This window comes from Bufo gargarizans, chromosome 2, assembly GCF_014858855.1.
Source record: "Bufo gargarizans isolate SCDJY-AF-19 chromosome 2, ASM1485885v1, whole genome shotgun sequence".
NCBI classification, from domain to species: Eukaryota; Metazoa; Chordata; class Amphibia; order Anura; family Bufonidae; genus Bufo; species Bufo gargarizans.
Window position 1 is genome coordinate 55,903,659 of NC_058081.1, and position 25,007 is coordinate 55,928,665.

Here is a 25,007-nt window from a genome sequence, read left to right on the forward strand (position 1 = left end):
GGCTAATGCTGATGTCCCTGGTGTCTAGTGGGCTAATGCTGATGTCCCTGGTGTCTAGTGGGCTAATATTAATGTTCCTGGTGTCTAGTGGGCTAATATTAATGTCCCTGGTGTCTAGTGGGCTAATATTAATGTCCCTGGTGTCTAGTGGGCTAATATTAATGTCCCTGGTGTCTAGTTGGCTAATACTAATGTTCCTGGTGTCTAGTTGGCTAATGATAATGTTCCTGGTGTCTAGTGAGCTAATGCTGATGTCCCTGGTGTCTAGTGGGCTAATGCTGATGTCCCTGGTGTCTAGTGGGCTAATATTAATGTCCCTGGTGTCTAGTGGGCTAATATTAATGTCCCTGGTGTCTAGTTGGCTAATACTAATGTTCCTGGTGTCTAGTGGGCTAATATTAATGTCCCTGGTGTCTAGTGGGCTAATATTAATGTCCCTGGTGTCTAGTTGGCTAATACTAATGTTCCTGGTGTCTAGTTGGCTAATGATAATGTTCCTGGTGTCTAGTGAGCTAATGCTGATGTCCCTGGTGTCTAGTGGGCTAATGCTGATGTCCCTGGTGTCTAGTGGGCTAATATTAATGTCCCTGGTGTCTAGTGGGCTAATATTAATGTCCCTGGTGTCTAGTGGGCTAATGCTGATGTCCCTGGTGTCTAGTGGGCTAATATTAATGTTCCTGGTGTCTAGTGGGCTAATATTAATGTCCCTGGTGTCTAGTGGGCTAATGCTGATGTCCCTGGTGTCTAGTGGGCTAATATTAATGTCCCTGGTGTCTAGTGAGCTAATGCTGATGTCCCTGGTGTCTAGTGGACTAATGCTGATGTCCCTGGTGTCTAGTGGGCTAATATTAATGTTCCTGGTGTCTAGTGAGCTAATATTAATGTCCCTGGTGTCTAGTGGGCTAATATTAATGTCCCTGGTGTCTAGTTGGCTAATACTAATGTTCCTGGTGTCTAGTTGGCTAATGCTGATGTCCCTGGTGTCCAGTGGACTAATGCTGATGTCCCTGGTGTCTAGTGGGCTAATGCTGATGTCCCTGGTGTCTAGTGGGCTAATATTAATGTTCCTGGTGTCTAGTGGGCTAATATTAATGTCCCTGGTGTCTAGTGGGCTAATATTAATGTCCCTGGTGTCTAGTTGGCTAATACTAATGTTCCTGGTGTCTAGTTGGCTAATGATAATGTTCCTGGTGTCTAGTGAGCTAATGCTGATGTCCCTGGTGTCTAGTGAGCTAATGCTGATGTCCCTGGTGTCTAGTGAGCTAATGCTGATGTCCCTGGTGTCTAGTGAGCTAATGCTGATGTCCCTGGTGTCTAGTGGGCTAATGCTGATGTCCCTGGTGTCTAGTGGGCTAATATTAATGTCCCTGGTGTCTAGTGGGCTAATATTAATGTTCCTGGTGTCTAGTTGGCTAATGATAATGTTCCTGGTGTCTAGTGGGCTAATATTAATGTCCCTGGTGTCTAGTGGGCTAATATTAATGTTCCTGGTGTCTAGTGAGCTAATGCTGATGTCCCTGCTGTCTAGTGGGCTAATTCTAATGTCCCTGGTGTCCAGGGAGTCATCAAATAACTTTAATGTCATTTAGTATGTCCATAATTATAATTTCTCAGTGTGTACGTATTAATAATAGCCATGTTCTAGAACAGGGATGTCAAACTCGTGGCCCTCCAGCTGTTGCAAAACTACAACTCCCATCATGCCTGGGCATACTACAGCTATCAGGGAATGATGGGAGTTGTAGTTTTGCAACATCTGGAGGGCCATGAGTTTGACATCCATGTTCTAGAACCTCCGTCCCACCAGGACATAGGAGAAGTGTGTCATGTAAATCCTTTCTTCCACGTACGTTATACTCATTTTGACATATACAATGTTTCCTCCTCCATTTATGTCTTAGGCTATTTTCAGAATTCTGACGTTTTTCTGTCACCAGAGAGCAGTGCCTTGTGATATCTCAAACGACACAGAGTAATGAGAGGTCGGCTGTTAGGTCACATGTCTGACACATGAGTGGCGTTAAACTGCTGTCTGTTTCCAAGGGCAACCAGCAGAATTCTGTATGCAGCAATGTAAACACATTTTTCTTTACTTTGCTCTGAGCGGTAACATTTTGCTGGGGGATATCGGTCACATATTTACCAGCAGATATTTTTAAGTATGTGCCAAACCCAAAATAGAAGGAAACGGCCCAAGGTATTTTAGGAAAGCTGGGAACTCGGATCTGTCAGGAGTTTATATTTATGTGACACAAGTAAAACTACTTCAGCCATGTTTTGAGTAGTTGAGAGGTATGTGAGAGCAGAGCTATAAATCTTATCTTACAGGTGGTAAAGTAGGGTTCCTCAAGGGTGCACTTAAAGGGGCTGTGCGACCATTAAATGTTATTTTAATATATTCAGCTTGAAAAATGAGTTACTATTATAATTCACATTCTGTTACAAAGTTCTGAGATATTTCTTTTAATTCATTATACTGGTGCCCCCTGGTGTTCTGCATAGTAAGTTGTATGTCCACCTACTGAGATGGTCGCACATTCTCAGTTCTATCCTTCAACTGGCAAGAAAGAGAGCTGCAGCAGAAAGGACATGCCCCCCAAAAAAGGGAATGCCCCTAAGCTGTCATCTTAAGATAAATCTAGGGGAGAACAATTGGAGCAATGAATGGGGAGATCTCTGGACCAATGCAAGGTACGGGGCTGGTTCTAGCTTTCTTAGAGATTGTTATGTAGTATATGATGTCTGATCTTTACTTTTTTCATTCATTTATATAATGTAGATAGGGTTTCTACCACCAGAAATACCGTTATGTAGCTGACTGACATTAGCGATGCGCCCATGTCAGCACTACATAACCGTATGTTTTTTACCTTTCTCCCTGCAGCCATTTTGGTAAAAAAAAAGAAGCACTTTTATAATATGCTAATGAGCCTCTAGGTGCTATGTGGGCGTAAAATCAGCACCTAGAGGCTCCGTCTACTCACGCTTTATCCCGCCCAGGTCCTCTGTTCTGCCCGCCCCGCTCCTCTTGATTGATGCCACGGTCCACCGCATCGTTGATGAAATCCTGCGCCTGCGCCGTTCACTTCTGTCTTCGGCGCAGGCGCAGTGAGTGAAGGCCGCTCTCCTGATGCCGGCTTCCTCACTGTGACGTAGTCGGCGCAGGCGCAGTGAGGAATCCGGCACCAGAAGCGCATCATTCACTCACCGCGCCTGCGCCGAAGCGGGGCGGGCAGAACAGAGGACCTGGGCGGGATAAAGGGTGAGTAGACGGAGCCTCTAGGTGCTGATTTTACTCCCACATAGCACCTAGAGGCTCATTAGCATATTATAAAAGTGCTTTTTTTTTTACAAAAACGGCTGCAGGGACAAATGTTAGAAACACACTGTTATGTAGTGCTGACATGGGCGAATCGCTAATGTCCGTCAGCTACATAACGGTATTTCTGGTGGTATAACCCCTTTAAGAATATGGCGCCCATTCTTGTGGTATATTTATGCTTGGTAAGTTTGTGTCGGGTCCTGGTTTTCTGTCACCAGAACTGGATTATAGTATGGGCGACTGGAGCAATATATCTGGACCCTCCATGGATCAGGGACTCCAACTCCCACCATGGCCTCAACCAAAGTCAGAATGCCAGCTCTCAATTTATCAAGTTATATCCTTAATTATTATTTGAGCACTGTATAGCAGTGTTATTATGGAACTATCATGTGTGCACTCCATGGCTACAATACACAGGGACTGTATAGTGGTATTCTATGGGTACTATTATGGCACTTTTATATATGCACTCTGTGGCAGTATTACTTACCATTTCTCTCCTTTAAATGAAAAGACATGGGACACCCCAACATGTTGTCACTGGTCTGGATTCTTTAGTTAAGGCATCCTGCACACGAACGTGTGCGCCCCATGGCTGTGCTGTGGTCCACACCGTCCGTGGGGCAGCCGCAGCTGATCGCGGACCCGTTCACTTGTTCCGTGCTTCCGTTCCGCATCTCCGGACCTATTGAAGTGAATGGGTCGGCATCCGTGATGCGGAATGCGCTCGGAACGGTGCCCGTATATTGCGGATCCGCACATGGGGTCCGCAATACGGCAACGGGACACCCACGGTCGTGTGCAGGAGGCCTTAGGGTATGAGTGGTATTCTGGAGGTGTATTATACAATTAACAAACCGTATATATATACGGCACGGGTTTAAGGAGTGTGCCCGAGTGACCGGGCAGCTGCATGTTGGGTGCCCAGCCGTCAGGTACTGCTGAGGACCCAGAGAGAAGACAGTAGTGGTTTTTTCACTGCTTCTGTCTTCTCTTGTCTCACATACTCAACAAGCACCAACGATTGCAGGAATCTGCCGCTCAACCTAACTAGACCCAGATCTGCCCTAACAGTGACAATACTTGTGGCTAAAGGGCTCATTTCTCACGTAACTGGGACTACTGTGTACAGTCCCCAGTGGTCTTTTTTTTTGACAAAAAAGTGGAAAAAAATATTAAAAATTATTTATAAAAAAAAAAAAAACGGCACTCCAAAAGATCCTTGCCCTTGTTGCAATGCTACCCTAAAATAGACGCGTACTATATCACAATTATGGATGTGAGACGACAAACACAAATATAAAACCATACGGTAACCTGAAACACTGTCACAAAATATACACTTACATTTTCTAAAATAAAAATAAAAATATTATACAATTATGCATAAAAAATGATACAAAAAACCAAAACCCTGCATTGGTCACAAAAAACGCCGTAAAATCACATTTATAGCATAACAAAACAAGAAATTATAGTAGTTACACTAATGTGGACAAAGAACGTCCTATAAAGTATCATACGTCAGAAAATGTAATTTCTAAAGGGCAGCTGTGCTGAGCCTGCGTATCTAGGTCCATCCAAGGTGATACTGTCTGCTGAGCCTGCGTATCTAAGCCTTTCATTTGTGATATTTTCTGAGCCTAGGTATCTAAGCCTTTCATGTGTGGTGTCATCTTCTGAGCCTGTGTATCTAAGCCTTTCATGTGTGATGTCATCTTCTGAGCCTGTGTATCTAAGCCTTTCATGTGTGATGTCATCTTCTGAGCCTGTGTATCTAAGCCTTTCATGTGTGATATGGTCTCAGCTAACCATGCAGCACTACATTCCCCACCATGAAATGGTTTGTATTCAAGACCACAGGGCGCTTTGCTGTAGGTGAGATGTTCTGCAGCAGACGCAGGCCTCTCTGTATTAAGTAGACAGAGCGTGAGATGAAGCACGCCCCTCCTGTCTGGGTGTAGCAGGGCTGTGTATCTGAGGATGGGGGTCTGTGTCCCGTCTCTGCTCCCTAGTTTGGTCAATTCCAGATCTGTCAATGTTTGAGTTGGCAGAGCGGAGAGAGTTTAGTGTCACTGCATCATCATCCTCATCATCCCTCCTTCCTGTCCACTCCGTTATTCCTGCTGAATCTATGCTACCCCCTATCTGCTCTGCTGCTCCTGCACACCCTGGTCTGTACACTGCTATCTCTGTGACCCCAAAATACACCTGTACTCTACTTAACCCTAAGTTCACACCTGAGCGTTTTACAGCGCGTTCAAACGCGCTGTAAAACGCTCAACACATGAAAACCAATGCTTCCCTGTGGGAATGGTTCTCACTTGGACGTTTTACAGCGCGTACAATCGCGCTGTAAAACGCCCGACGCATAATCAAGTTCTTGAGCTTCTTTGGGGCGTTTTGACGCGCGTTTGTGGCTATAGGACACTGCAGTCAATCACACAAACGCGCGTCAAACGCGCGTTTACTATGACAAGAAACGCGCGTTTGAGAAACGCTCAGGTGTGAAAGCAGGGTTAAGGCCTAGCCCTCTAAACCCTGATATAGCTCCATCCTCCCCATCCGCCCATTCACATTCCCAGTATCGCCTTAACACTGTTCATCCTGATCCTCCTGATTCCTTATCTCAGGTCCCCCATATTGAGGGCTGTGTACTGCTGATCTTGCATAATACTGTTTTAGTAGAGATTTACAGACTGGACCGTAGAGCTTCCATCGCTTGACCTCTGAGTCACAGGGACCCCTATAATAGACTCCTGCACTGTTATAATGATGCGCTCTAATATGGCCAAACTCAAGATGTCTACAACTAGCATGCTGCTGTCCTAGAGGTCCTGCTATCCGAGAGGTGCCGCTGGCCCAGAGGTGCTGCTGTAGTAGAGGTGCTGCTCTCTTAGAAGCACTGCTGTCCTAGAGGTGCTGTTATTCTAGATGTCCCAAAGGCCCTGGACTGTTTTTCAAAAAGTACAAAAAAAAAAGAAGTATACTACACAGTATAAACCCCCCCCCCCCCCTTCAGTGCTAAAGAGATATTTTAATGGACATTATATTCAGTGCTACCAAACATACAGGAGAATACAGCACCGCATACCTATTACATCTGCAGAACCCTGCTTGCAAAATTGCTTGATTCTTGTTATTTAAATGTTATTTAATGTTCTGATGTATTTGATTGTACTCGTACAGTTTTCTGTGGATCAGTCAGGGTTAACAATCCTGACTCTATCCTGTAGGAGACTAGGAGTTGGACCTAGGTCCTCCCCTAGTTTAGTTTGAGTCTCATCTTGAGAGAGACGCTCTCTGTGCTCACTCCCCAGAAGTCCCAGAGAATCACTGTCTCTGAGATATTTACATCAAGGAAGCCATATCTACTGTATAGTATTCCAGAATCTACAAGGCTGAGCGCTGGAGTCAGTCTGTAAGGTATTTGCTGATTAAGGCCTCATGCACACGACCGTTGTTGTGTCCCGTGTCCGTTGTTCCGTTTTCTGTGATTTTCTGCAGACCCATTGACTTTCAATGGGTCCGTTGAAAACTCGGATAATGCACCGTTTGTCATCCGCGCCCGTGATCCGTGTTTTCAGTCCATCAAAAAAATAGGACCTGTCCTATTTGTTTCACGGACAACGATTCACGGACCCATTCAAGTCAATGGGTCCGTGAAAAAACACGGAGGCACACAAGATTGTCATCCGCGTCCGTGTCCGTTTTTGTTTCCTATCATTTGCATGGCAAACTTGACTTAGATTATTTTTTTACTTTCCTTCATGTCTGGTGATCCTCCAAAAATCAAGGAAGACACACGGAAACAAAAACGGAAACGGATCACGGAACAACGTTTTGCGGACCGTGAAAAAATACTGTCGTGTGCATGAGGCCTAAGGCTGATAGAAACTTTACTGCAGTAAGGGGGATATTAGTAATACACCCTTCACACTTAGACACGGTCCTGGCCATTCGTATCTTAATTCTGCACCCCTCCGCTGGGAATTACAGACACGTTTGCAAGAACCTTATTGCCAGCTTTAGATGCTGCAGAGAGAGAGACTTTAAGAAATATAGAGAGGATAAGTACTACAACTCCCATCCTTGCTTATATCCACAAATTTCTATCTGGGAAGATTTAGGCTAGGTCTACATTTGTCGCGCAACAATTTGTATAATGGCAGTCTATGGTGTCGCACTGCAACATGCTACGACTGCGACAGTTGCAGAAAATCCATTCGAGATGTTGCAGTGCGACACCATAGACTGCCATTATACAAATTGTTGCGCGACATTGGTGCAGTGTAGTTGTGCCCTATCTGTCGACATGTAGACCTAGCCTTACACTATGAATTGTTTGGAACTATGTTTTGATACTGCTGGATGTACTCCCATTCTGTACTTCCATAAAGACTTTTCTATTTTCTATCATCCTCCTCCTCCTGGTGCCCCAACATTGCCATCCTGCTGCTACCCCAATACTGTGCCTACTGTGCTCCCCAAAGACTATACTGCAGAATTAATAGTGCCATACAGATGGTCTCGCCATAGCAATGGTGCTTCCCAAAGTCCCACCAGAAATAATTCTCTCCCAGGGTGTCCTCATTAGTAATAGTACCACCAATAGCGATAATGCTCCCCAAGAGTGCCCCCATTAGTAGTAGTGCCCTCTATATTGTGCTCATTAATAATAATGACCCAGCCCCCCACAGAACCCCCAGTATTAATAATGCCCCCACAGTGCCTCCAGTAGTAATAAGGCCCCCCTATAGTGCCCCCAGCAGTTATAATGCCCCCTATAATGGCCCAATCAGTTATAATGCCCCCTATAATGGCCCAATCAGTTATAATGCCCCCTATAATGGCCCAATCAGTTATAATGCCCCTATAGTGTCCCCAGAAGTCATAATGCCCCTATAGTGCCCCCAGTAGTTATAATGGCCTCTATAGTGCCCCCAGAAGTTATTATGCCCCTATAGTGCCTCCAGCAATTATAATACTCCCTATAGTGCCCCTAGCAGTTATAATGTCCTCTATAGTGCCCCCAGCAATAATACTCCCTATAGTGTCCCTAGCAGTTATAATGGCCTCTATAGTGCCCCCAGCAATAATGACGCAGTGCGTACCAGCTCATATGACAGGGATAGTATTGATATAGTTAGCAGCAATCGACATAGCATACAGCATATCCTTGGGTAGGATCAATCACTTCAAGTAGTGATTAGTACAGTATACAGGCGATCTGCTTAATGAGTGAGTGATAGTTTAAATAGTTTTGATTGTTTGGTGCCAGAAGACACCAGTAGACAATTGAGCTTATAACTCAACGCCAGGTGGCAAGTTTAACAAATCAGTCAGTAATCACATTAGACTACTATATACCACTCATAGAAGGATATAATTGTGTCCCCCACTCTGATATTATGGTGACACATACTCCTACCTCCTGTCAAATATCCCTCCATATGTATTTTTAAAGCTCTCAACAGAGTCCTTTTTGTTTTGTTTTTTTGTGTATGTGAATAAGAAATAAAAGTTATGTTTTAATAAAAAGACCACAAACAGGAATTTATAGTCTTAGGACTATTGAACTATATCTATTGACCTCCTGGGTCCAGTGGGTTATTCTGAAATATTAACCCCCCAGCAATAATACTCCCTATAGTGTCCCTAGCAGTTATCATGCGCCCTATAGTGCCCCCAGTAGTTATAATGGCCTCTATAGTGCCTCCAGCAATTATAATACTCCCTGTAGGGCCCCTAGCAGTTATAATGTGCCCTATAGTGCCCCCAGCAGTTATAATGCGCCCTATAGTGCCCCCAGCAGTTATAATGCGCCCTATAGTGCCCCCAGCAGTTATAATGCGCCCTATAGTGCCCCCAGCAGTTATGTGCCCTATAGTGCCCCCAGCAGTTATAATGCGCCCTATAGTGCCCCCAGCAGTTATAATGTGCCCTATAGTGCCCCCAGCAGTTATAATGCGCCCTATAGTGCCCCCAGCAGTTATAATGTGCCCTATAGTGCCCCCAGCAGTTATAATGTGCCCTATAGTGCCCCCAGCAGTTATAATGTGCCCTATAGTGCCCCCAGCAGTTATAATGTGCCCTATAGTGCCCCCAGCAGTTATAATGTGCCCTATAGTGCCCCCAGCAGTTATGTGCCCTATAGTGCCCCCAGCAGTTATAATGTGCCCTATAGTGCCCCCAGCAGTTAGAATGTGCCCTATAGTGCCCCCAGCAGTTAGAATGTGCCCTATAGTGCCCCCAGCAGTTATAATGTGCCCTATAGTGCCCCCAGCAGTAATAATGTCCCCAGTAGTTACGTGCCCCCAACAGTGGTGATAAACAAAAAAAACTAAAAAAATACCGCCCTCACCTTACTCCCGCTCCACCTGCACCACAACAGCCTGTGGGTTTGGTTGTGGTGCGGGCAGTCACTATGATGCCACCACGACCACCTGCACTGCTCTCCTATCTCATTGGCATCAGGCCTGGTGGGAGCAGTGGGGTCGGAGCCATTGACTCCCATACCCCAACGCAGTACGAAAATGCGAAGCCCAATAACATTTATGGGTGTTTTGGACGATCATGGTTCCCCAGGAGCCCTGAGTGGCAGCCCAAAATCCCCTTTTATAATCCGCCATTGAGAGCTGCTGTTCTAGAGGCACTGCTGTGTGGTCCTGGCAGTCTGGCATGCAGTGAAGGCTGGCAGCCCGCCTGGTGATGTCTCACGTAGCTGACTCCTGCCGCACACATTTACCGGGTCATTGTTCTATACAAAGACTTCATAGACGCCGGAATGCTGCCCCTGAGGGCTGGAAATTGCCCCCTCCTCACACCACCCACACATAGTTCCTGCCCCCCCCCCCTACATTCCTCTCCCCCACATCCCCCTGTATGAGTGATATTTAGGATTGTACACTGAGCGTCGTCCTCTTTCTTGGCTATGGCGCAGGTGTACGTGGTAAACAAGTCACATGATCCGACGCCAGGTGCGAAAGCCGCGCAGCTCACATGATTCATAACTGCCCTCCCAGGATGTCCTGACGATGGGGCGACCTCCTAGAACACGGGTGTCAAACACAAGGCCCGCGGGCCGAATCCGGCCTGCCAGACCTCGTCATGTGGCCCGCGTAGCCGCCGCCAGCCTTCACCTTTTATTATCACTTCCTGCAGGCGGCCCCCGCTCCTCCCGGCTCCTGTATCGGGTGTATCAGCTGTGAGGGAGGAGGGGCTGGGGGCCGGCATCTGCTTTTATAATGACGGCGGGGCCCGTGCAGTGACTATTCTACTACGCGGGCCCCGCTCACTGTATAATCGTATCTCTAATAGTTAATGGTTACCGTATGTATATAATCGCATAAGGAGCGCTGTGTATTACCGGTACTTACAACTACAAGCGCTCGCCGAGAGGAGGCAGGCCGGGAGGATGGGCGCTGGCAGTGTGAGTCATACGTCACGCGCCTGCGCCGCCCACTTTATGAATGAAGCAGGCGGTGTGGGCGCATAACGTATGACTCACGCTGCCAGCGCCTGTCCTCCCGGCCTGCCTCCTCTCGGCGAGCGCTTGTAGTTGTAAGTACCGTTAATACACAGCGCTCCTTATGCGATTATATACCTACGGTAACCATTAACTATTAGAGATACGATTATACAGTGAGCGGGGCCCGTGTAGTAGAATAGTCACTGCACGGGCCCCGCTGTCATTATAAAAGCAGATGCCGGCCCCTAGCCCGTGTATTGAGGGTCAGTCACTACAGGGACACTTATGGAGGGGATCTGTGGATGACACATAGCATAAGATGCTATATATGTGTCACCCACAGATCCCCCATAAGCGTCACCCACAGATCCCCCATAAGTGTCACCCACAGATCCCCCATAACAGTGCGTCACCCACAGATCCCCCATAACAGTGCGTCACCCACAGATCCCCCATAACAGTGCGTCACCCACAGATCCCCCATAACAGTGCATCACCCACAGATCCCCCATAACAGTGCGTCACCCACAGACCACAATTAGTTCAAAAAAGCACACCTTTTGGTTCAAAATTTTTTTTCTTCTTATTTTCCTCCTCAAAAACCTAGGTGCGTCTTATGGGCCGGTGCGTCTTATAGGGCGAAAAATACAGCATTATGTCAGTGTTATCCAACACATTCCAGAACTGTAAGGGTTACATAGCATCATAAATCAGTATAATGCTATGTGACCCCAGTCAGCGCTTGCAGGTCAAGCTTTCAGAGCTAGTTATTACTTACATTATTACAAAAAACAGTAATAATTGAACGCAGTGACAATAATTTATGATAATAAAGAGTAGACACATAGTCCTACAGATACAACCGGCCCTTTGAGGGTGACCAAACTGCTGATGCGGCCCCCGATGAATTTGAGTTTGACACCCCTGTCCTAGAAGGAGAGATCGGAACAAGTTCTGCAACTTACTAATATACGGTTTCCTTTTCTCCTCATTCAAGATCTCTGCTTGCTGTCAGTGAATGAGAACCTGAAAAGCAAAAAGCCGAGCTACAACTCTGTCTCCCTTGGTGTCTTCCTCTCACTCCCACAGTCCTCCAGTGAGGGCAGGGGCTCTTTTTTATCAGTTATGGTATTACAGGGGAAGGTCTTGAGCAGGGAACAATGGCGCAAAAAGACCCAAAACCTGGACCAACCTAATATTTCTCTTAGGTCTATGGCTGTAAACAAGATTGATCCCTTTCACTGACAGCAAGAAGAGATCTTGAAAATGGCGAGGAACTGAAATATATTAGGAAGTTGGAGATTTTTTTTTGGGCCTGACGTAACGATTCATTTCCCCTGATTAATTACACCTCTAATGAACAAAGCCAAAAGCGGGCACACGCCTGCCATGCTGCCGCCTGGGCCCAGCGAGATAAACGCAGCGCTCTTCTGCACATTCGCCAATTGCGGAATTTGGTAACAATAAAACATAGAAATGGTGCCAGTGTTAAAGGGACGGCGACCTATGAATCGTGTGGCATGAGTATGTGAAATTAAGCAGATGGACCCTTTAAAGGGCCCATATGTAGTACATTACTATCGTGTCTCAGGCCTGCAGGGATCGCTCGGGGGAAGAGCTGGATTGTGTTGCGTTGCTGGTGTTTTGGGTTAGTAATACCGGTTTTAGTACAACGAGGGGGATTTATCAAAACCGAAGCAAAAGAAAAGTGGAGCAGTTGCCCATAGCAACCGTCCGGATTCGAGCTCTGTTTTCACAGGCCCTTTGGAGAGTAAAAGCTGGCTTGTGATTGGTTTCTATGGGCAACTGTGATATTTCAGTGACTAAACTATATATTTGGGGGGGGGGGGGTAGCGTGTGGTTGCTATGGGCAACTGTGATATTTCAGTGACTAAACTATATGCTGGAGAGGGGTAGGTTTAGCTTGTGTTACCATCTAGCCTTGTGTCCAATAGCGACCAATCAGAGCTCAGCTTTCATTTTCTTCTGAGCAGCCTAAGGAATAAAAGCCGAGCACTGATTAGTTGCTATGGGCAGCAAGGCCGATTTGAGACATGGCGTCCTAGTCCTACATTCATGGATATGGGCCTTATCTAGGTTGGCGCTAGAATGTTTATTTCTGTGACAAATCAAATGTAATAAATTTATTGCATTTTATATCCAGAGAATCATAACATTTATATACCAAATTGTGCAACACTTTAAGCCCCCCCCATCAAAAATAAAAACCTTATTGGGGGAATTATTGATCCAGTCCCACCATACTGGCAGCATACTGATGTGTATGGCGGTATTCTATAAAATTTCCTGCAGCGATATACAGCTGAGATAAACGCTGGGGGTAGTAGTTACAGCACCACTACTGACATGCTTCTTTCTTTACTTTCAGTTGGCCTCCAAGTATAACCCCCACCTGGAGGCCGAGCTGAGGGAGTGGATAGAAAGCACAACCGGAAAGAAAATTGAAAACAAGTTCATGGAGTCCCTGAAAAATGGCGCCATCTTGTGCGAGTGAGTAGAGCGCAGATCCACTGGTCATATCTTCATGGTAGGGGGTCGTCCGGACCTAGGAAACTTATGTCTACTTTTCCTTCTGCCTCCCACAGATTAATCAATAAGCTGCAGCCCGGCTCCGTCAGGAAGATCAATGAGTCTACACAAAACTGGCATCAGGTAAGTGAGAGTGGCTTTCCTGCACCATACTGACACTGAGGACACTAGGGCTTAGGCCTCTTTCAGACGGGCGTTGCGGGAAAAGGTGCAGGTGCGGGTGCGTTGCGGGAACATGCACGATTTTTCCCCGCGAGTGCAAAACATTGTAATGCGTTTTGCACTCGCGTGAGAAAAATCTGCATGTTTGGTACCCAAACCCGGATCGGTGTTGTGTAGATTGTATTATTTTCCCTCATAACATGGTTATAGGGGAAAATAATAGCATTCTGAATACAGAATGCATAGTAAAATAGCACTGGAGGGGTTAAAAATTTTTTAACTCACCTTAGTCCACTTGATCGCGCTACCCGGCATCTCGTCTGTCTCCTTTGCTGAACAGGACCTGTGGTGACGTCACTCCGGTCATCACATGATCCATCACCATGGTAAAAGATCATGTGACGGACCATGTGATGACCGGAGTGACGTCCCCACAGGTCCTGTTCCTGCACACAGTACAGAAGACAGACAGAAGTGATGCCGTGCTGCGCGATCAAGTGGATTAAGGTGAGTTAAAAAAAATATCTTTTTTTTTAACCCATCCAGCCCTATTTTACTTTGCATTCTGTATTCAGAATGCTATTATTTTCCTTTATAACCATGCTATAAGGGAAAATAATAATGATTGGGTCTCCATCCTGATCATCACCTAACAACAGTGCGTGAAAATCGCACCGCATCCGCACTTGCTTGCGGATGCTTGCAATTTTCACGCAACCCCATTAATTTCTATGGAGCAAAATAGAGCATGCTGCGATTTTCACGCAACGCACAAGTGATGCGTGAAAATCACCGCTCGTGTGCACAGGCCCATAGAAATGAATGGGTCGGGATTCAGTGCGGGTGCAATGCGTTCAACTCACACATCGCATCCGTGCGGAATACTCGCCCGTGAAAGGGGCCTAAGTGTACGGCTCGTTGATGCTCACTTGCTCCTACAAGCTGTCATTTGCCATAGACGGGTGTGGCAGTGTTTCTAGATGAAGGCAGCCATGTTTTTTTTTTTTTTTTAAAACCTGTACAACCCCTTTAAACACTCATTTTACTATCACCTTAACCCGATTCTCTCTTTCTGCAGCTGGAAAATATTGGAAACTTTATCAAGGCCATCACAGCGTACGGCGTCCAATCACACGATATATTTGAGGCCAACGATCTGTTTGAGAACACCAACCTTACCCAAGTCCAGTCTACACTGCTCGCCCTGGCCGGCGTGGTAAGTCCCAGTGGTCACCAGTGTGACAGTGACATATTGTCCATATCAACCACTCAGAACATTTATTTAATTGAGTTAAATCCTATATTATACTCCAGAGCTGCACTCACTATTCTGCTGGTGCAGTCACTGTGTACATACATTACATTACTCATCCTATACTGATCCGGAGTTACATCCTGTATTATACTCCAGAGCTGCACTCACTATTCTGTTAGCAGAGTCACTGTGTACATACATTACTTATCCTGTACTGATCCTGAGTTACATCCTGCATTATACTCCAGAGCTGCACTCACTATTCTGCTGGTGCAGTCACTGTGTACATACATTACATTACTTATCCTGTACTGATCCTGAGTTACATCCTGCATTATACTCCAGAGCTGCACTCACTATTCTTTTAGCAGAGTCACTGTGTACATACATTACTTATGCTGTACTGATCCTGAGTTACATCCTGTATTGTACTCCAGAGCTGCACTCACTATTCCGCTGGTGGAGCCACTGTGTACATACATTACTTATCCTGTACTGATCCTGAGTTACATCTTGTATTATACTCCAGAGCTGCACTCACTATTCTGCTGGTGGAGTCACTGTGTACATACATTACTTATCCTGTACTTATCCTGAGTTACATCCTGTATTGTACTCCAGAGCTGCACTCACTATTCCGCTGGTGCAGTCACTGTGTACATACATTACTTATCCTGTACTGATCCTGAGTTACATCCTGTATTATACTTCAGAGCTGCACTCACTGTTCTGCTGGTGCAGTCACTGTGTACATACATTACTTATTCTGTACTGATCCTCAGTTACATCCTGTATTATACTCCAGAGCTGCACTCACTATTCTGCTGGTGCAGTCACTGTGTACATACATTACTTATTCTGTACTGATCCTCAGTTACATCCTGTATTATACTCCAGAGCTGCACTCACTATTCTGCGGGTGCAGTCACTGTGTACATACATTACTTATTCTGTACTGATCCTCAGTTACATCCTGACTTATACTCCAGAGCTGCACTCACTATTCTGCTGGTGGAGTCACTGTGTGCATACATTATTTATCGTGCAACGATCTCCCCATTTCTCTGCCGCTTTCTTTCTCAAAGATCCATCTGATTGAGATGACATCACTTCTCACCATATATAGTTACAGCATATATTTCAAATATTACATAACGCACAGGTGTGAGACAGACCTATTAGTCAGAAGAGCAGCATATCATCTGTGCCTCCAGCCTAGGGCATCTCCATACAGTAGCCATGAGCAGCCGTTCCCCACCCATGTCGCACTGCGTGATGTAATGTATAGCTCCTGGGAAGGTACAAACCCCTCTATACGAAGATCACATCCTCCACAGGCACTACAGATTAGAGTTACAGTGTCCTTCTGCCACCTGGTGGTCAATATGTGCAGTGCAACAGGATGGCCAATCCAGTTTTTAATGCTGAAGTTTGATATACTGTTCATAGCATGATCTGGCATTTTAGGGTCCTCTACATTACATACTTGGATTTTCTGCTACTGATCTCACCATGCATTATACTCCAGTTACATCCGGAGCTGCATCCTGGCCTTTTCACATTTCACTGATGTTCGTTACTGGGTTTATGCCTGTACAGTGCATACCTCATTATGGTACATTACACCAAGTACTGTAAAGTAATCTAAATAAGAAAAAAACTAAACAAAATGACATCTCCCACAATGCAATGAACCAGGGTTTTGTGAATTTGCTGCAGCTCTGCATGTGACTAGAGAAAAGGAGAAGATTTCTACAGGATGGAGACTCATTTTCATGTGGGTAGTTTCCTAAGCATACTGTCCATGCAGTTGAAATCATTTGACCTGGACTGACCAGCTGCCGAGCTTGGGCTTATACACAACATCAAATATGAATAAGCAGAGCTGCAGTGTAAAGCAAGGGGCAAACTACAACCTGAGCCTCCGGCGAGATAGGATATGTATTCCATAAGCTTCAACAGAAAATGCAGCTAAAAGCTGGAATCATCGATCGTAGTGTCCAAATAGAGCACAACATGCAATTGAATATGCATCACTATAGACTAGGGGGTAGCAATGAAATCTGATGATATGATTACATATATGAATATTCAATGTTTTAGGCCAAGTCGAAAGGTGCCAAAGTCGACCTTGGAGTTAAGTACGCCGACCGTCAGGAGAGGAAATTCAACCCTGATAAACTTAGAGAAGGAAGAAACATCATTGGACTTCAGGTGAGTGAGTTGTGGATGTGTGCATTCTCATGTGTCACCAGCAGGGGGCGATAAAGTCACATTAGAAGGAAGCAAGGGATCAGCAACTGTGTTTGGCACTTCAGCTGTTCAGAAACTACAGCTCCCAGAATCCTCCTTTACAAGAAGAGCCGAGCAAGGGTGCATGCTGGGAGCTGTAGTTTCACAGCAGCTGAAGTGCGGAAGGTTGCTGACCCCTGTACTATATACCTTCCATATATGTAATGAGCAGATGATACAGGGTCTGCTGATGGATTTGCAGGGAATTTTGAGTAGAACTCAATTACCATTGTCACATTCCAACATTCACCACAAGGTGGCAGCAGACTATCAGGATTCTAGTGAAGGATATCAGGATACTGGAGAAATAGGACATATAGAAAAACGGTTCTCGTTAGTTCAAGGGGTGGCATTTTCTGAAATGTTTGATCTTCTTGCAGATGGGAACCAACAGGTTTGCCAGCCAAAAGGGTATGACATCATATGGCACCCGTAGACATCTGTATGACCCCAAACTGGGCAATGAACAGCCGCTGGATCAAGCTACCATCAGCTTACAAATGGGCACCAATAAAGGGGCATCCCAGGTGAGTTTAAATCTCCGCCAGGGACATAGTAGCAGAACTCTGGTGCAGTCTGTATCTGCTGACCATGCCATCCACCGTTTACAGGAATAAATGAAATCGTCTCACATTCCAAGCAGAACAAGTCAACACTAGGGGGAGCTCATTGCATGAGTAGTAATATTGCTCTCAATGGGAGCTGTAGATATAAGTATGGAGTGAGCTCCCCCTAGTGGTGGCTGTAAGGCGTAAGTTACTCTGCACTACAGGCCTAACACACTTTCCCTGTTTCCTCAGGCCGGCATGACGGCTCCAGGCACCAAGCGCCAGATCTTTGAGCAGAAGCTTGGCATGGAGCACTGCGACACCGAGACCATACCCTTGCAAATGGGAACGAACAAGGGAGCATCTCAGCAAGGCATGACTGTGTACGGTCTCCCGCGCCAGGTCTACGACGCCAAGTACTGCACGGATGCCAACATGCTCTTTAATGAGGACGGGAACTACGACGACAGCCATCAGTATTACAACTCCGAGTAACACCATCCATTCCCAATATAACCCGCACACCACCCTCTTCTGTGCCAGCGTGTGCCTGCTACTATGGCAGAGAACGGTGTTCATGCTGCCCATTCTATGCCAGTGTGTGCTAGTTGCTCTGGCAAAGGGGGTTAAATGCTACCCACTATCCGTGTTTGCTCTTGCAAAGGAAGAAATAGATGATGCCCACTCTGTGCCAGCCTGCCTTCTGGCAATTAGATGCTGCCCGTCCCATACCTGCTGTTCTGGCAGAGAATGAAGTTCATCCTACCCACTTTCTGCTCTCCTGGCAGAAAAGGGGTAAAGCTTCCCATTCTGTGCCAGCCTATGCCCGCTGCTTTGGCAGTAAAGAAATAAACCTATTCCCTCTGCGCCTGACACCACTTTTACAAGAGACTGACAACAAACGCCACATTGCCTTCTTTGATATTTAGATGGACATCTGCAGAGCATTGCACCCTGTGTCATTTTTTTCACTCAGTCGGCGGGGGTCACAAACTTTATTTTTATTTTTTATTATTATTATTTTAATGGCAGTCCTGATGGTTGTGGGGATATACAATCTACACATCACAATCCTCCCCCTGTGCTAAGCATGCCACGAGAGTGACGGCTGGTCTGCAGAGCATCGCTGCAGAGGTGGGCAGAAGGCAAAGAAATAGGTGACGTCAGGGCAGCGATGCTCTGCAGCTTTCCTAGTCTGGCAGGGGATACGGGTGGATGGGGCAGGTCTCTGATGAGAGGGGACCATTTATCGGAATATGTTCTGGGCAGGTGAGAGGTTAATAGGGATACGACAGCCACCGAGACGGGTGCAATGCTCTGCAGACCACAGCGTAATGAACGACTTGCCTGGCTACGTTTTGTGCATGCCCCTTGCCCTCCCCTACCGCCACCCTTTCCTCTCATCACTGCAGTGTCCAACACCTCACCTCCGCTCTGTTTAAGAACCGACTGCAAATATATTTCTAGATATATATTTCTACCAGGGCTCCGTGTGGTTTGTCTGCGTGCGCCGTGATGCCAGGGGGAGGGCTAATGCCAATTCAGCAGAGAGAAGCAGCAAAGAAGAGGTTAAAACTAAATCCATGGGCAAGGGCACCAGTGGTTGGGGAAGTCTTTGCCCAGAGATTACCCATCATGCTCTAGTCGTCTCCCAATCCATAGGCTGATGGTTTAAAGCAGGCATGCTGTTGGAAAACTACAACTCCCATAATTCCCGGACAGCCTACAGAAGGGCATGGTGGGAGTTGTAGTTTTACAACAGCTGGAGGGCCACAGGTTGAGCATCCCTGATTTAAAGGAAATCTCCAGTCATCACATAATGTGACATCGACCACCCCCTACTGATGGCGGAGCACGAACATTTCTACATAAGAGACATATTGACATGTCCAGCCTCCATTTTACCAACTGGCCCCTCCCCAGGGTGGCGCTTATTGGTCACGTGACTATGAGCACATACCAAATGACTTCATCTAGGGAGAGGAGGTTAGAAAAATATAGCTGCTTATAGACCCCACCTATCGAGAGGTTGTGTCCTGCAATGCTGTTCAGCTCCATGGATGTGAAAGTTTGCCGCAGTAACACTCACGACCTGAGGATAAGGGTGGCACTGTTTTTGGCAGAAAGTAGGCTGATACTCCGCACTACCACCGATGAGCTGATTTTAGCGGGTGTTGGTGAGCGCTGCTGCCCCTTCATTGTTCATCAGCTCTCTATTGCTCATAGTGGCTGGACCCGGGCAGAGCAGTCACATTCACTTGACTGGGCCAAAGCTGCAATATGTTAAAGGGAACCTGTCATGTGGATATTTGATTATAATCTAACTAATTATATACAATCATTAACTACTAAAAAAGTGCGTTAGATGTATTCACTTACTGGTGTGACAGATGGTTACCTCATAATATACACACAAAGATGCCGCCTGCTAATGAGCTGATTTGAGTCCAGCGTGATGTCAGCGAGTCCAGCGTACTGCTGATTCATATGGAAAATAACTGTCATTCAGCAGCAGGTGGGCGGGGAGAGTCAGGAGCTCATGAATATTCATGACTCATCATTATCAGCTGGAGCTTTTCATTACAAGATGTTGGCAGATCGACTGGGTCAATTAAAGAAAGTGACCCAGCATTTTGCTAAGAGAATCAGTCACTTATTTATGTTGCCCTTAGTTAGGACACCATAAAACTGGTGACAGGTTCCCTTTAAGTACAAATGACTCTTGGTTAAATGTGCAGCCCCTTAGGCCCCTTTCACACGGGCGAGTATTCCGCGCGGATGCGATGCGTGAGTTGAACTCATTGCACCCGCACTGAATCCGGACCCATTCATTTCTATGGGGCTGTTCACAAGAGCGGTGATTTTCACACATCACTTATGCGTTGCGTGAAAATCGCAGCATCCTCTATTTTGTGCGTTTTTCACGTAACGCAGGCCCCATAGAAATGAATGGGGTTGCATGAAAATCGCTAGCATCCACAAGCAAGTGCGGATGCGGTGAAATTTTCACGCACGGTTGCTAGGAGACGATCGGTATGGAGTATCATTATTATTTTCCCTTATAACATGGTTATAAGGGAAAATAATAGCATTCTGAAAATAGAATGCATAGTACAATAGCGCTGGAGGGGTTAAAAAAAATATATTTAACTCACCTTAGTCCACTTGATCGCGCTGCCCAGCATCTTGTCTGTCTCCTTTGCTGAACAGGACCTGTGGGGACGTCACTCCAGTCATCACATGTTCCATCACATGATCTTTTACCATGGTGATGGATCATGTGATGACACCACAGGTCCTGTTCCTGCAATGAATGCTCACCACAGGTCCTGTTCAGCAAAGGAGACAGAAGGAGATGCCAGGCTATGCGATCAAGTGGACTAAGGAGAGTTACATTTTTTTTATTTATTTTTTAACCCCTCCAGCGCTATTTTACTATGCATTCTGTATTTAGAATGCTATTATTTTCCCTTATAACCATGCTATAAGGGAAAATAATACAATCTACAGAACACCGATCTGTGAAGTTCGGGTTTGGGTACCAAACATGCACGATTTTTCTCGCGCGAGTGCAAAACGCATTACAATGTTTTGCACTCGCGCGGAAAAATCGCGGGTGTTCCCGCAACGCACTCGCACATTTTCCCGCAATGCCCGTCTGAAAGAGGCCTTAGAGCAGGCATGCTCAACCTGCGGCCCTCCAGCTGTTGTAAAACTACAACTCCCACCATGCCCTGCTGATTAGCTATTAGCCCCCAAGTTGTGCATTATATATATATATATATATATATATATATATATATATATATATCTACACTGCTCAAAAAAATAAAGGGAACACTAAAACAACACAATGTAACTCCAAGTCAATTGCACTTCTGTGAATCAAACTGTCCACTTAGGAAGCAACACTGAGTGACAATCAATTTCACATGCTGTTGGGCAAATGGGATAGACAACAGGTGGAAATTATAGGCAATCAGCAAGACACCCCCAATAAAGGAGTGGTTCTGCAGGTGGTGACCACAGACCACTTCTCGGTTCCTATGCTTCCTGGCTGATGTTTTGGTCACTTTTGAATGCCGGCAGTGCTTTCACTCTAGTGGTAGCATGAGACTTAGTCTACAACCCACACAAGTGGCTCAGGTAGTGCAGCTTATCCAGGATGGCACATCAATGCGAGCTGTGGCAAGAAGGTTTGCTGTGTCTGTCAGCGTAGTGTCCAGAGCATGGAGGCGCTACCAGGAGACAGGCCAGAACATCAGGAGATGTGGAGGACGTAGGAGGGCAACAACCCAGCATCAGGACCGCTACCTCCGCCTTTGTGCAAGGAGGAACAGGAGCACTGCCAGAGCCCTGCAAAATGACCTCCAGCAGGCCACAAACGTGCATGTGTCTGCTCAAACGGTCAGAAACAGACTCCATGAGGGTGATATGAGGGCCCAACGTCCACAGGTGGGGGTTGTGCTTACAGCCCAACACCATGCAGGACGTTTGACATTTGCCTGAGAACACAAAGATTGGCAAATTCGCCACTGGCGCCCTGTGCTCTTCACAGATGAAAGCAGGTTCACACTGAGCACATGACAGAGTCTGGAGACGCCGTGGAAAACGTTCTGCTGCCTGCAATATCCTCCAGCATGACCGGTTTGGCATTGGGTCAGTAATGGTGAGGGGTGGCATTTCTTTGGAGGGCCGCACAGCCCTCCATGTGCTCGCCAGAGGTAGCCTGACTGCCATTAGGTACCGAGATGAGATCCTCAGACCCCTTGTGAGACCATATGCTGGTGCGGTTGGCCCTGGGTTCCTCCTAATGCAAGACAATGCTAGACCTCATGTGGCTGGAGTGTGTCAGCAGTTCCTGCAAGACGAAGGCATTGATGCTATGGACAGGCCCGCCCGTTCCCCAGACCTGAATCCAATTGAGCACATCTGGGACATCATGTCTCGCTCTATCCACCAACGTCATGTTGCACCACAGACTGTCCAGGAGTTGGCAGATGCTTTAGTCCAGGTCTGGGAGGAGATCCCTCAGGAGAACATCCGCCGCCTCATCAGGAGCATGCACAGGCGTTGTAGGGAGGTCATACAGGCACGTGGAGCCACACACACTACTGAGCCTCATTTTGACTTGTTTTAAGGACATTACATCAAAGTTGGATCAGCCTGTAGTGTGTTTTTCCACTTTAATTTTGAGTGTGATTTTTTTTGTTTTGTTTTTTTACCCCCTGAAAGTCCTTTAAAACAGGATATCCGTTTCTTGTTTTTTGTTTTTAACATCAGGTATACTCCTGTCTAAATGCCTGTTAAAAATGGACCCGTGGATTCCAATGGGGCCCACATGGCAGTGAAAACAGGACAGCTACTGGTCATTAAAAAAAAACTCCACGTGAATAGCCAAATAGACCCAAACGTGTGCATGAAGCCTACATCTGATGAAATCCCATTATAAGGGAAGGTTTCATTTTGGACAAAGGAGAATGGTGAAAGAAAAAGCAACAAGCTAAGAGGATGCGATACACCAAGAGTAAAATAGTTTTTAATCCAGTACACTTTTCAATGCCCCAGTAATGGTCAAGATCTCTGCTTGCTAGCAGCAAATCAGCACACCCTTGATTGCTACAGTTTGTCTAGGTGAGCCAATACATTCCCTAGAAAACAATCAATCCATTACACATGCATTTACTAGATATAGCACAACGCAGACTCCAAAGGATCTGTTTAATTTTCACTGACAACAAGCAGAGATCTGGCATCGCTGAGGAATGAAAACACAAAGCTTATAGAACCCACTTTCATATATCCTATTAAGGCATTAATAGAAAGGGGGGGGGGGTCTTCTGCTCATATCTTGGACAAAGTAGGAAGCTGCTACAGACAGCATCTCACCTTGGAGGACCTGACCTGTATTAGGGCTCATTCACACGACCGTATGAATGGGTCCACATCCGTGCCGCAATTTTGTGGAACGGGTGCAGACCCATTCATTTCAACGTGGCCACAAAAGATGCAGACAGCCCGCAAAAATATAAAGCATGTACTAATCTTATCCGCAATTGCAGACAAGAACAGGCGTGCGGTTGGCAAATTGCAGAACACACACGGGCCGGTATCCGTGTTTTTCGTATCCGCAATACACTACGGTCGTGTGAATATAGTCTTACACAGACAACCCATTTATGTGAAGGAGCCCTGTGCAATACTTAAAGCATACCTCCGCTTTCCATAAATTAATAGTGCATGCAAATATAATAAACTTTGTAATATATCTTTTTTTTTTTTAAGAAAAATTATTCTATTTGCTTTTATCAGGATGCTTTGTTCTTTGCTGCTTTTAACATTGATATCTATGAAGAGAGAGAAGGAAGAGGCGGCGGCGGCTGGAGGAGACACACACAAACAGCAGTTTCTTAGCCATTATTTCTAGTAAGATAAGGCTCCACCACCCTTCAGTTGGGTAATAAATCACTAAGTAGCTGGCTGCAGCATCCTTCTCTCTCCATACACTTTTGTGTGCAAGTCTGGAGCCAAAGACTGGAACTACTAGAAATAAAAGGCTAAGAAGGAAAAAGCAACATGGGAAGCCCAGGGGCCAGAATCATTCTTTAATAAAGATTATTACAAAGTTTCTTATAGTCACCTGTATTACCTATTTCTGAAAACTTTCTAACTGGAAGTACACTTTAATTTTCACTTTGGGGATGCTTTAGGGCATGGGTGTCAAGCATGCGGCCCGCAATGAATATCTTTGGGGCCCGCAATGAATATCTTTGGGGCCCGGCAGTCTAGTATCTCTGAACATGAGCACGCTGCTATCGGCGCGCTCATGTTCTCTCAGCAGCACAGGGAGAAGGAAGCTGTCCTCCCTCCCCCTGTGCTGCTGCCGCTGCCACCAATGAGAAGAGAGGGGGGGAGGAGGGGCAGGCGCACTGCGCCACCAATGAGGAGAGAGGGGCGGGCGCACTGCGCCACCAATGAGGAGAGAGGGGCGGGCGCACTGCGCCACCAATGATAGGACTATTCCCATTTCCCACAAAGAGCAGCGGCCAGCGATGTCTCAGCACTCACCATTAGTCCTGGGCGCCGCTCCGTTCGCCCGCAGTGCCCCATTACTGTCTCCTCTCCTGCTCCACATGCTGCTGATTACTATCGGAGCGATGGGAGGAGACATCAGCTTCACTAGTGGGCGTTCCTTCTCCCTGCGCTGCGATTGGACAGCGCTACAGCCATGTCTCCTGCCATCGCTCCGATAGTAATCAGCAGCATGTGGAGCAGGAGAGGAGACAGTAATGGAGCACTGCAGGCGAACGGAGCGGCAGTATGAGACATCGCTGGGCGCCGCTCTGTGTGGCCTGATAGTGAAAGTCAGTCTTTAACACAATACAGGAGGCGGGTGCCGGCAGC

At 46.3% G+C, this 25,007-nt stretch overlaps 1 protein-coding gene across 1 annotated transcript in view; it reads left to right on the forward strand.

Annotated features, from left to right (window-relative positions):
- Window positions 1-19,083, forward strand: part of CNN1 (calponin 1) — a 43,050-nt gene extending 23,967 nt beyond the window's left edge. Inside the window, exons 2-7 of the mRNA XM_044278972.1 lie at window positions 13,186-13,307; window positions 13,403-13,469; window positions 14,587-14,724; window positions 16,867-16,977; window positions 17,436-17,582; window positions 17,856-19,083. Of these exons, the coding sequence (XP_044134907.1) occupies window positions 13,186-13,307; window positions 13,403-13,469; window positions 14,587-14,724; window positions 16,867-16,977; window positions 17,436-17,582; window positions 17,856-18,098 (828 nt within the window). The 3' untranslated portion in view covers window positions 18,099-19,083. The remainder of the gene's footprint in view (window positions 1-13,185; window positions 13,308-13,402; window positions 13,470-14,586; window positions 14,725-16,866; window positions 16,978-17,435; window positions 17,583-17,855) is intronic.
- Window positions 19,084-25,007: the final 5,924 nt, after the last annotated feature.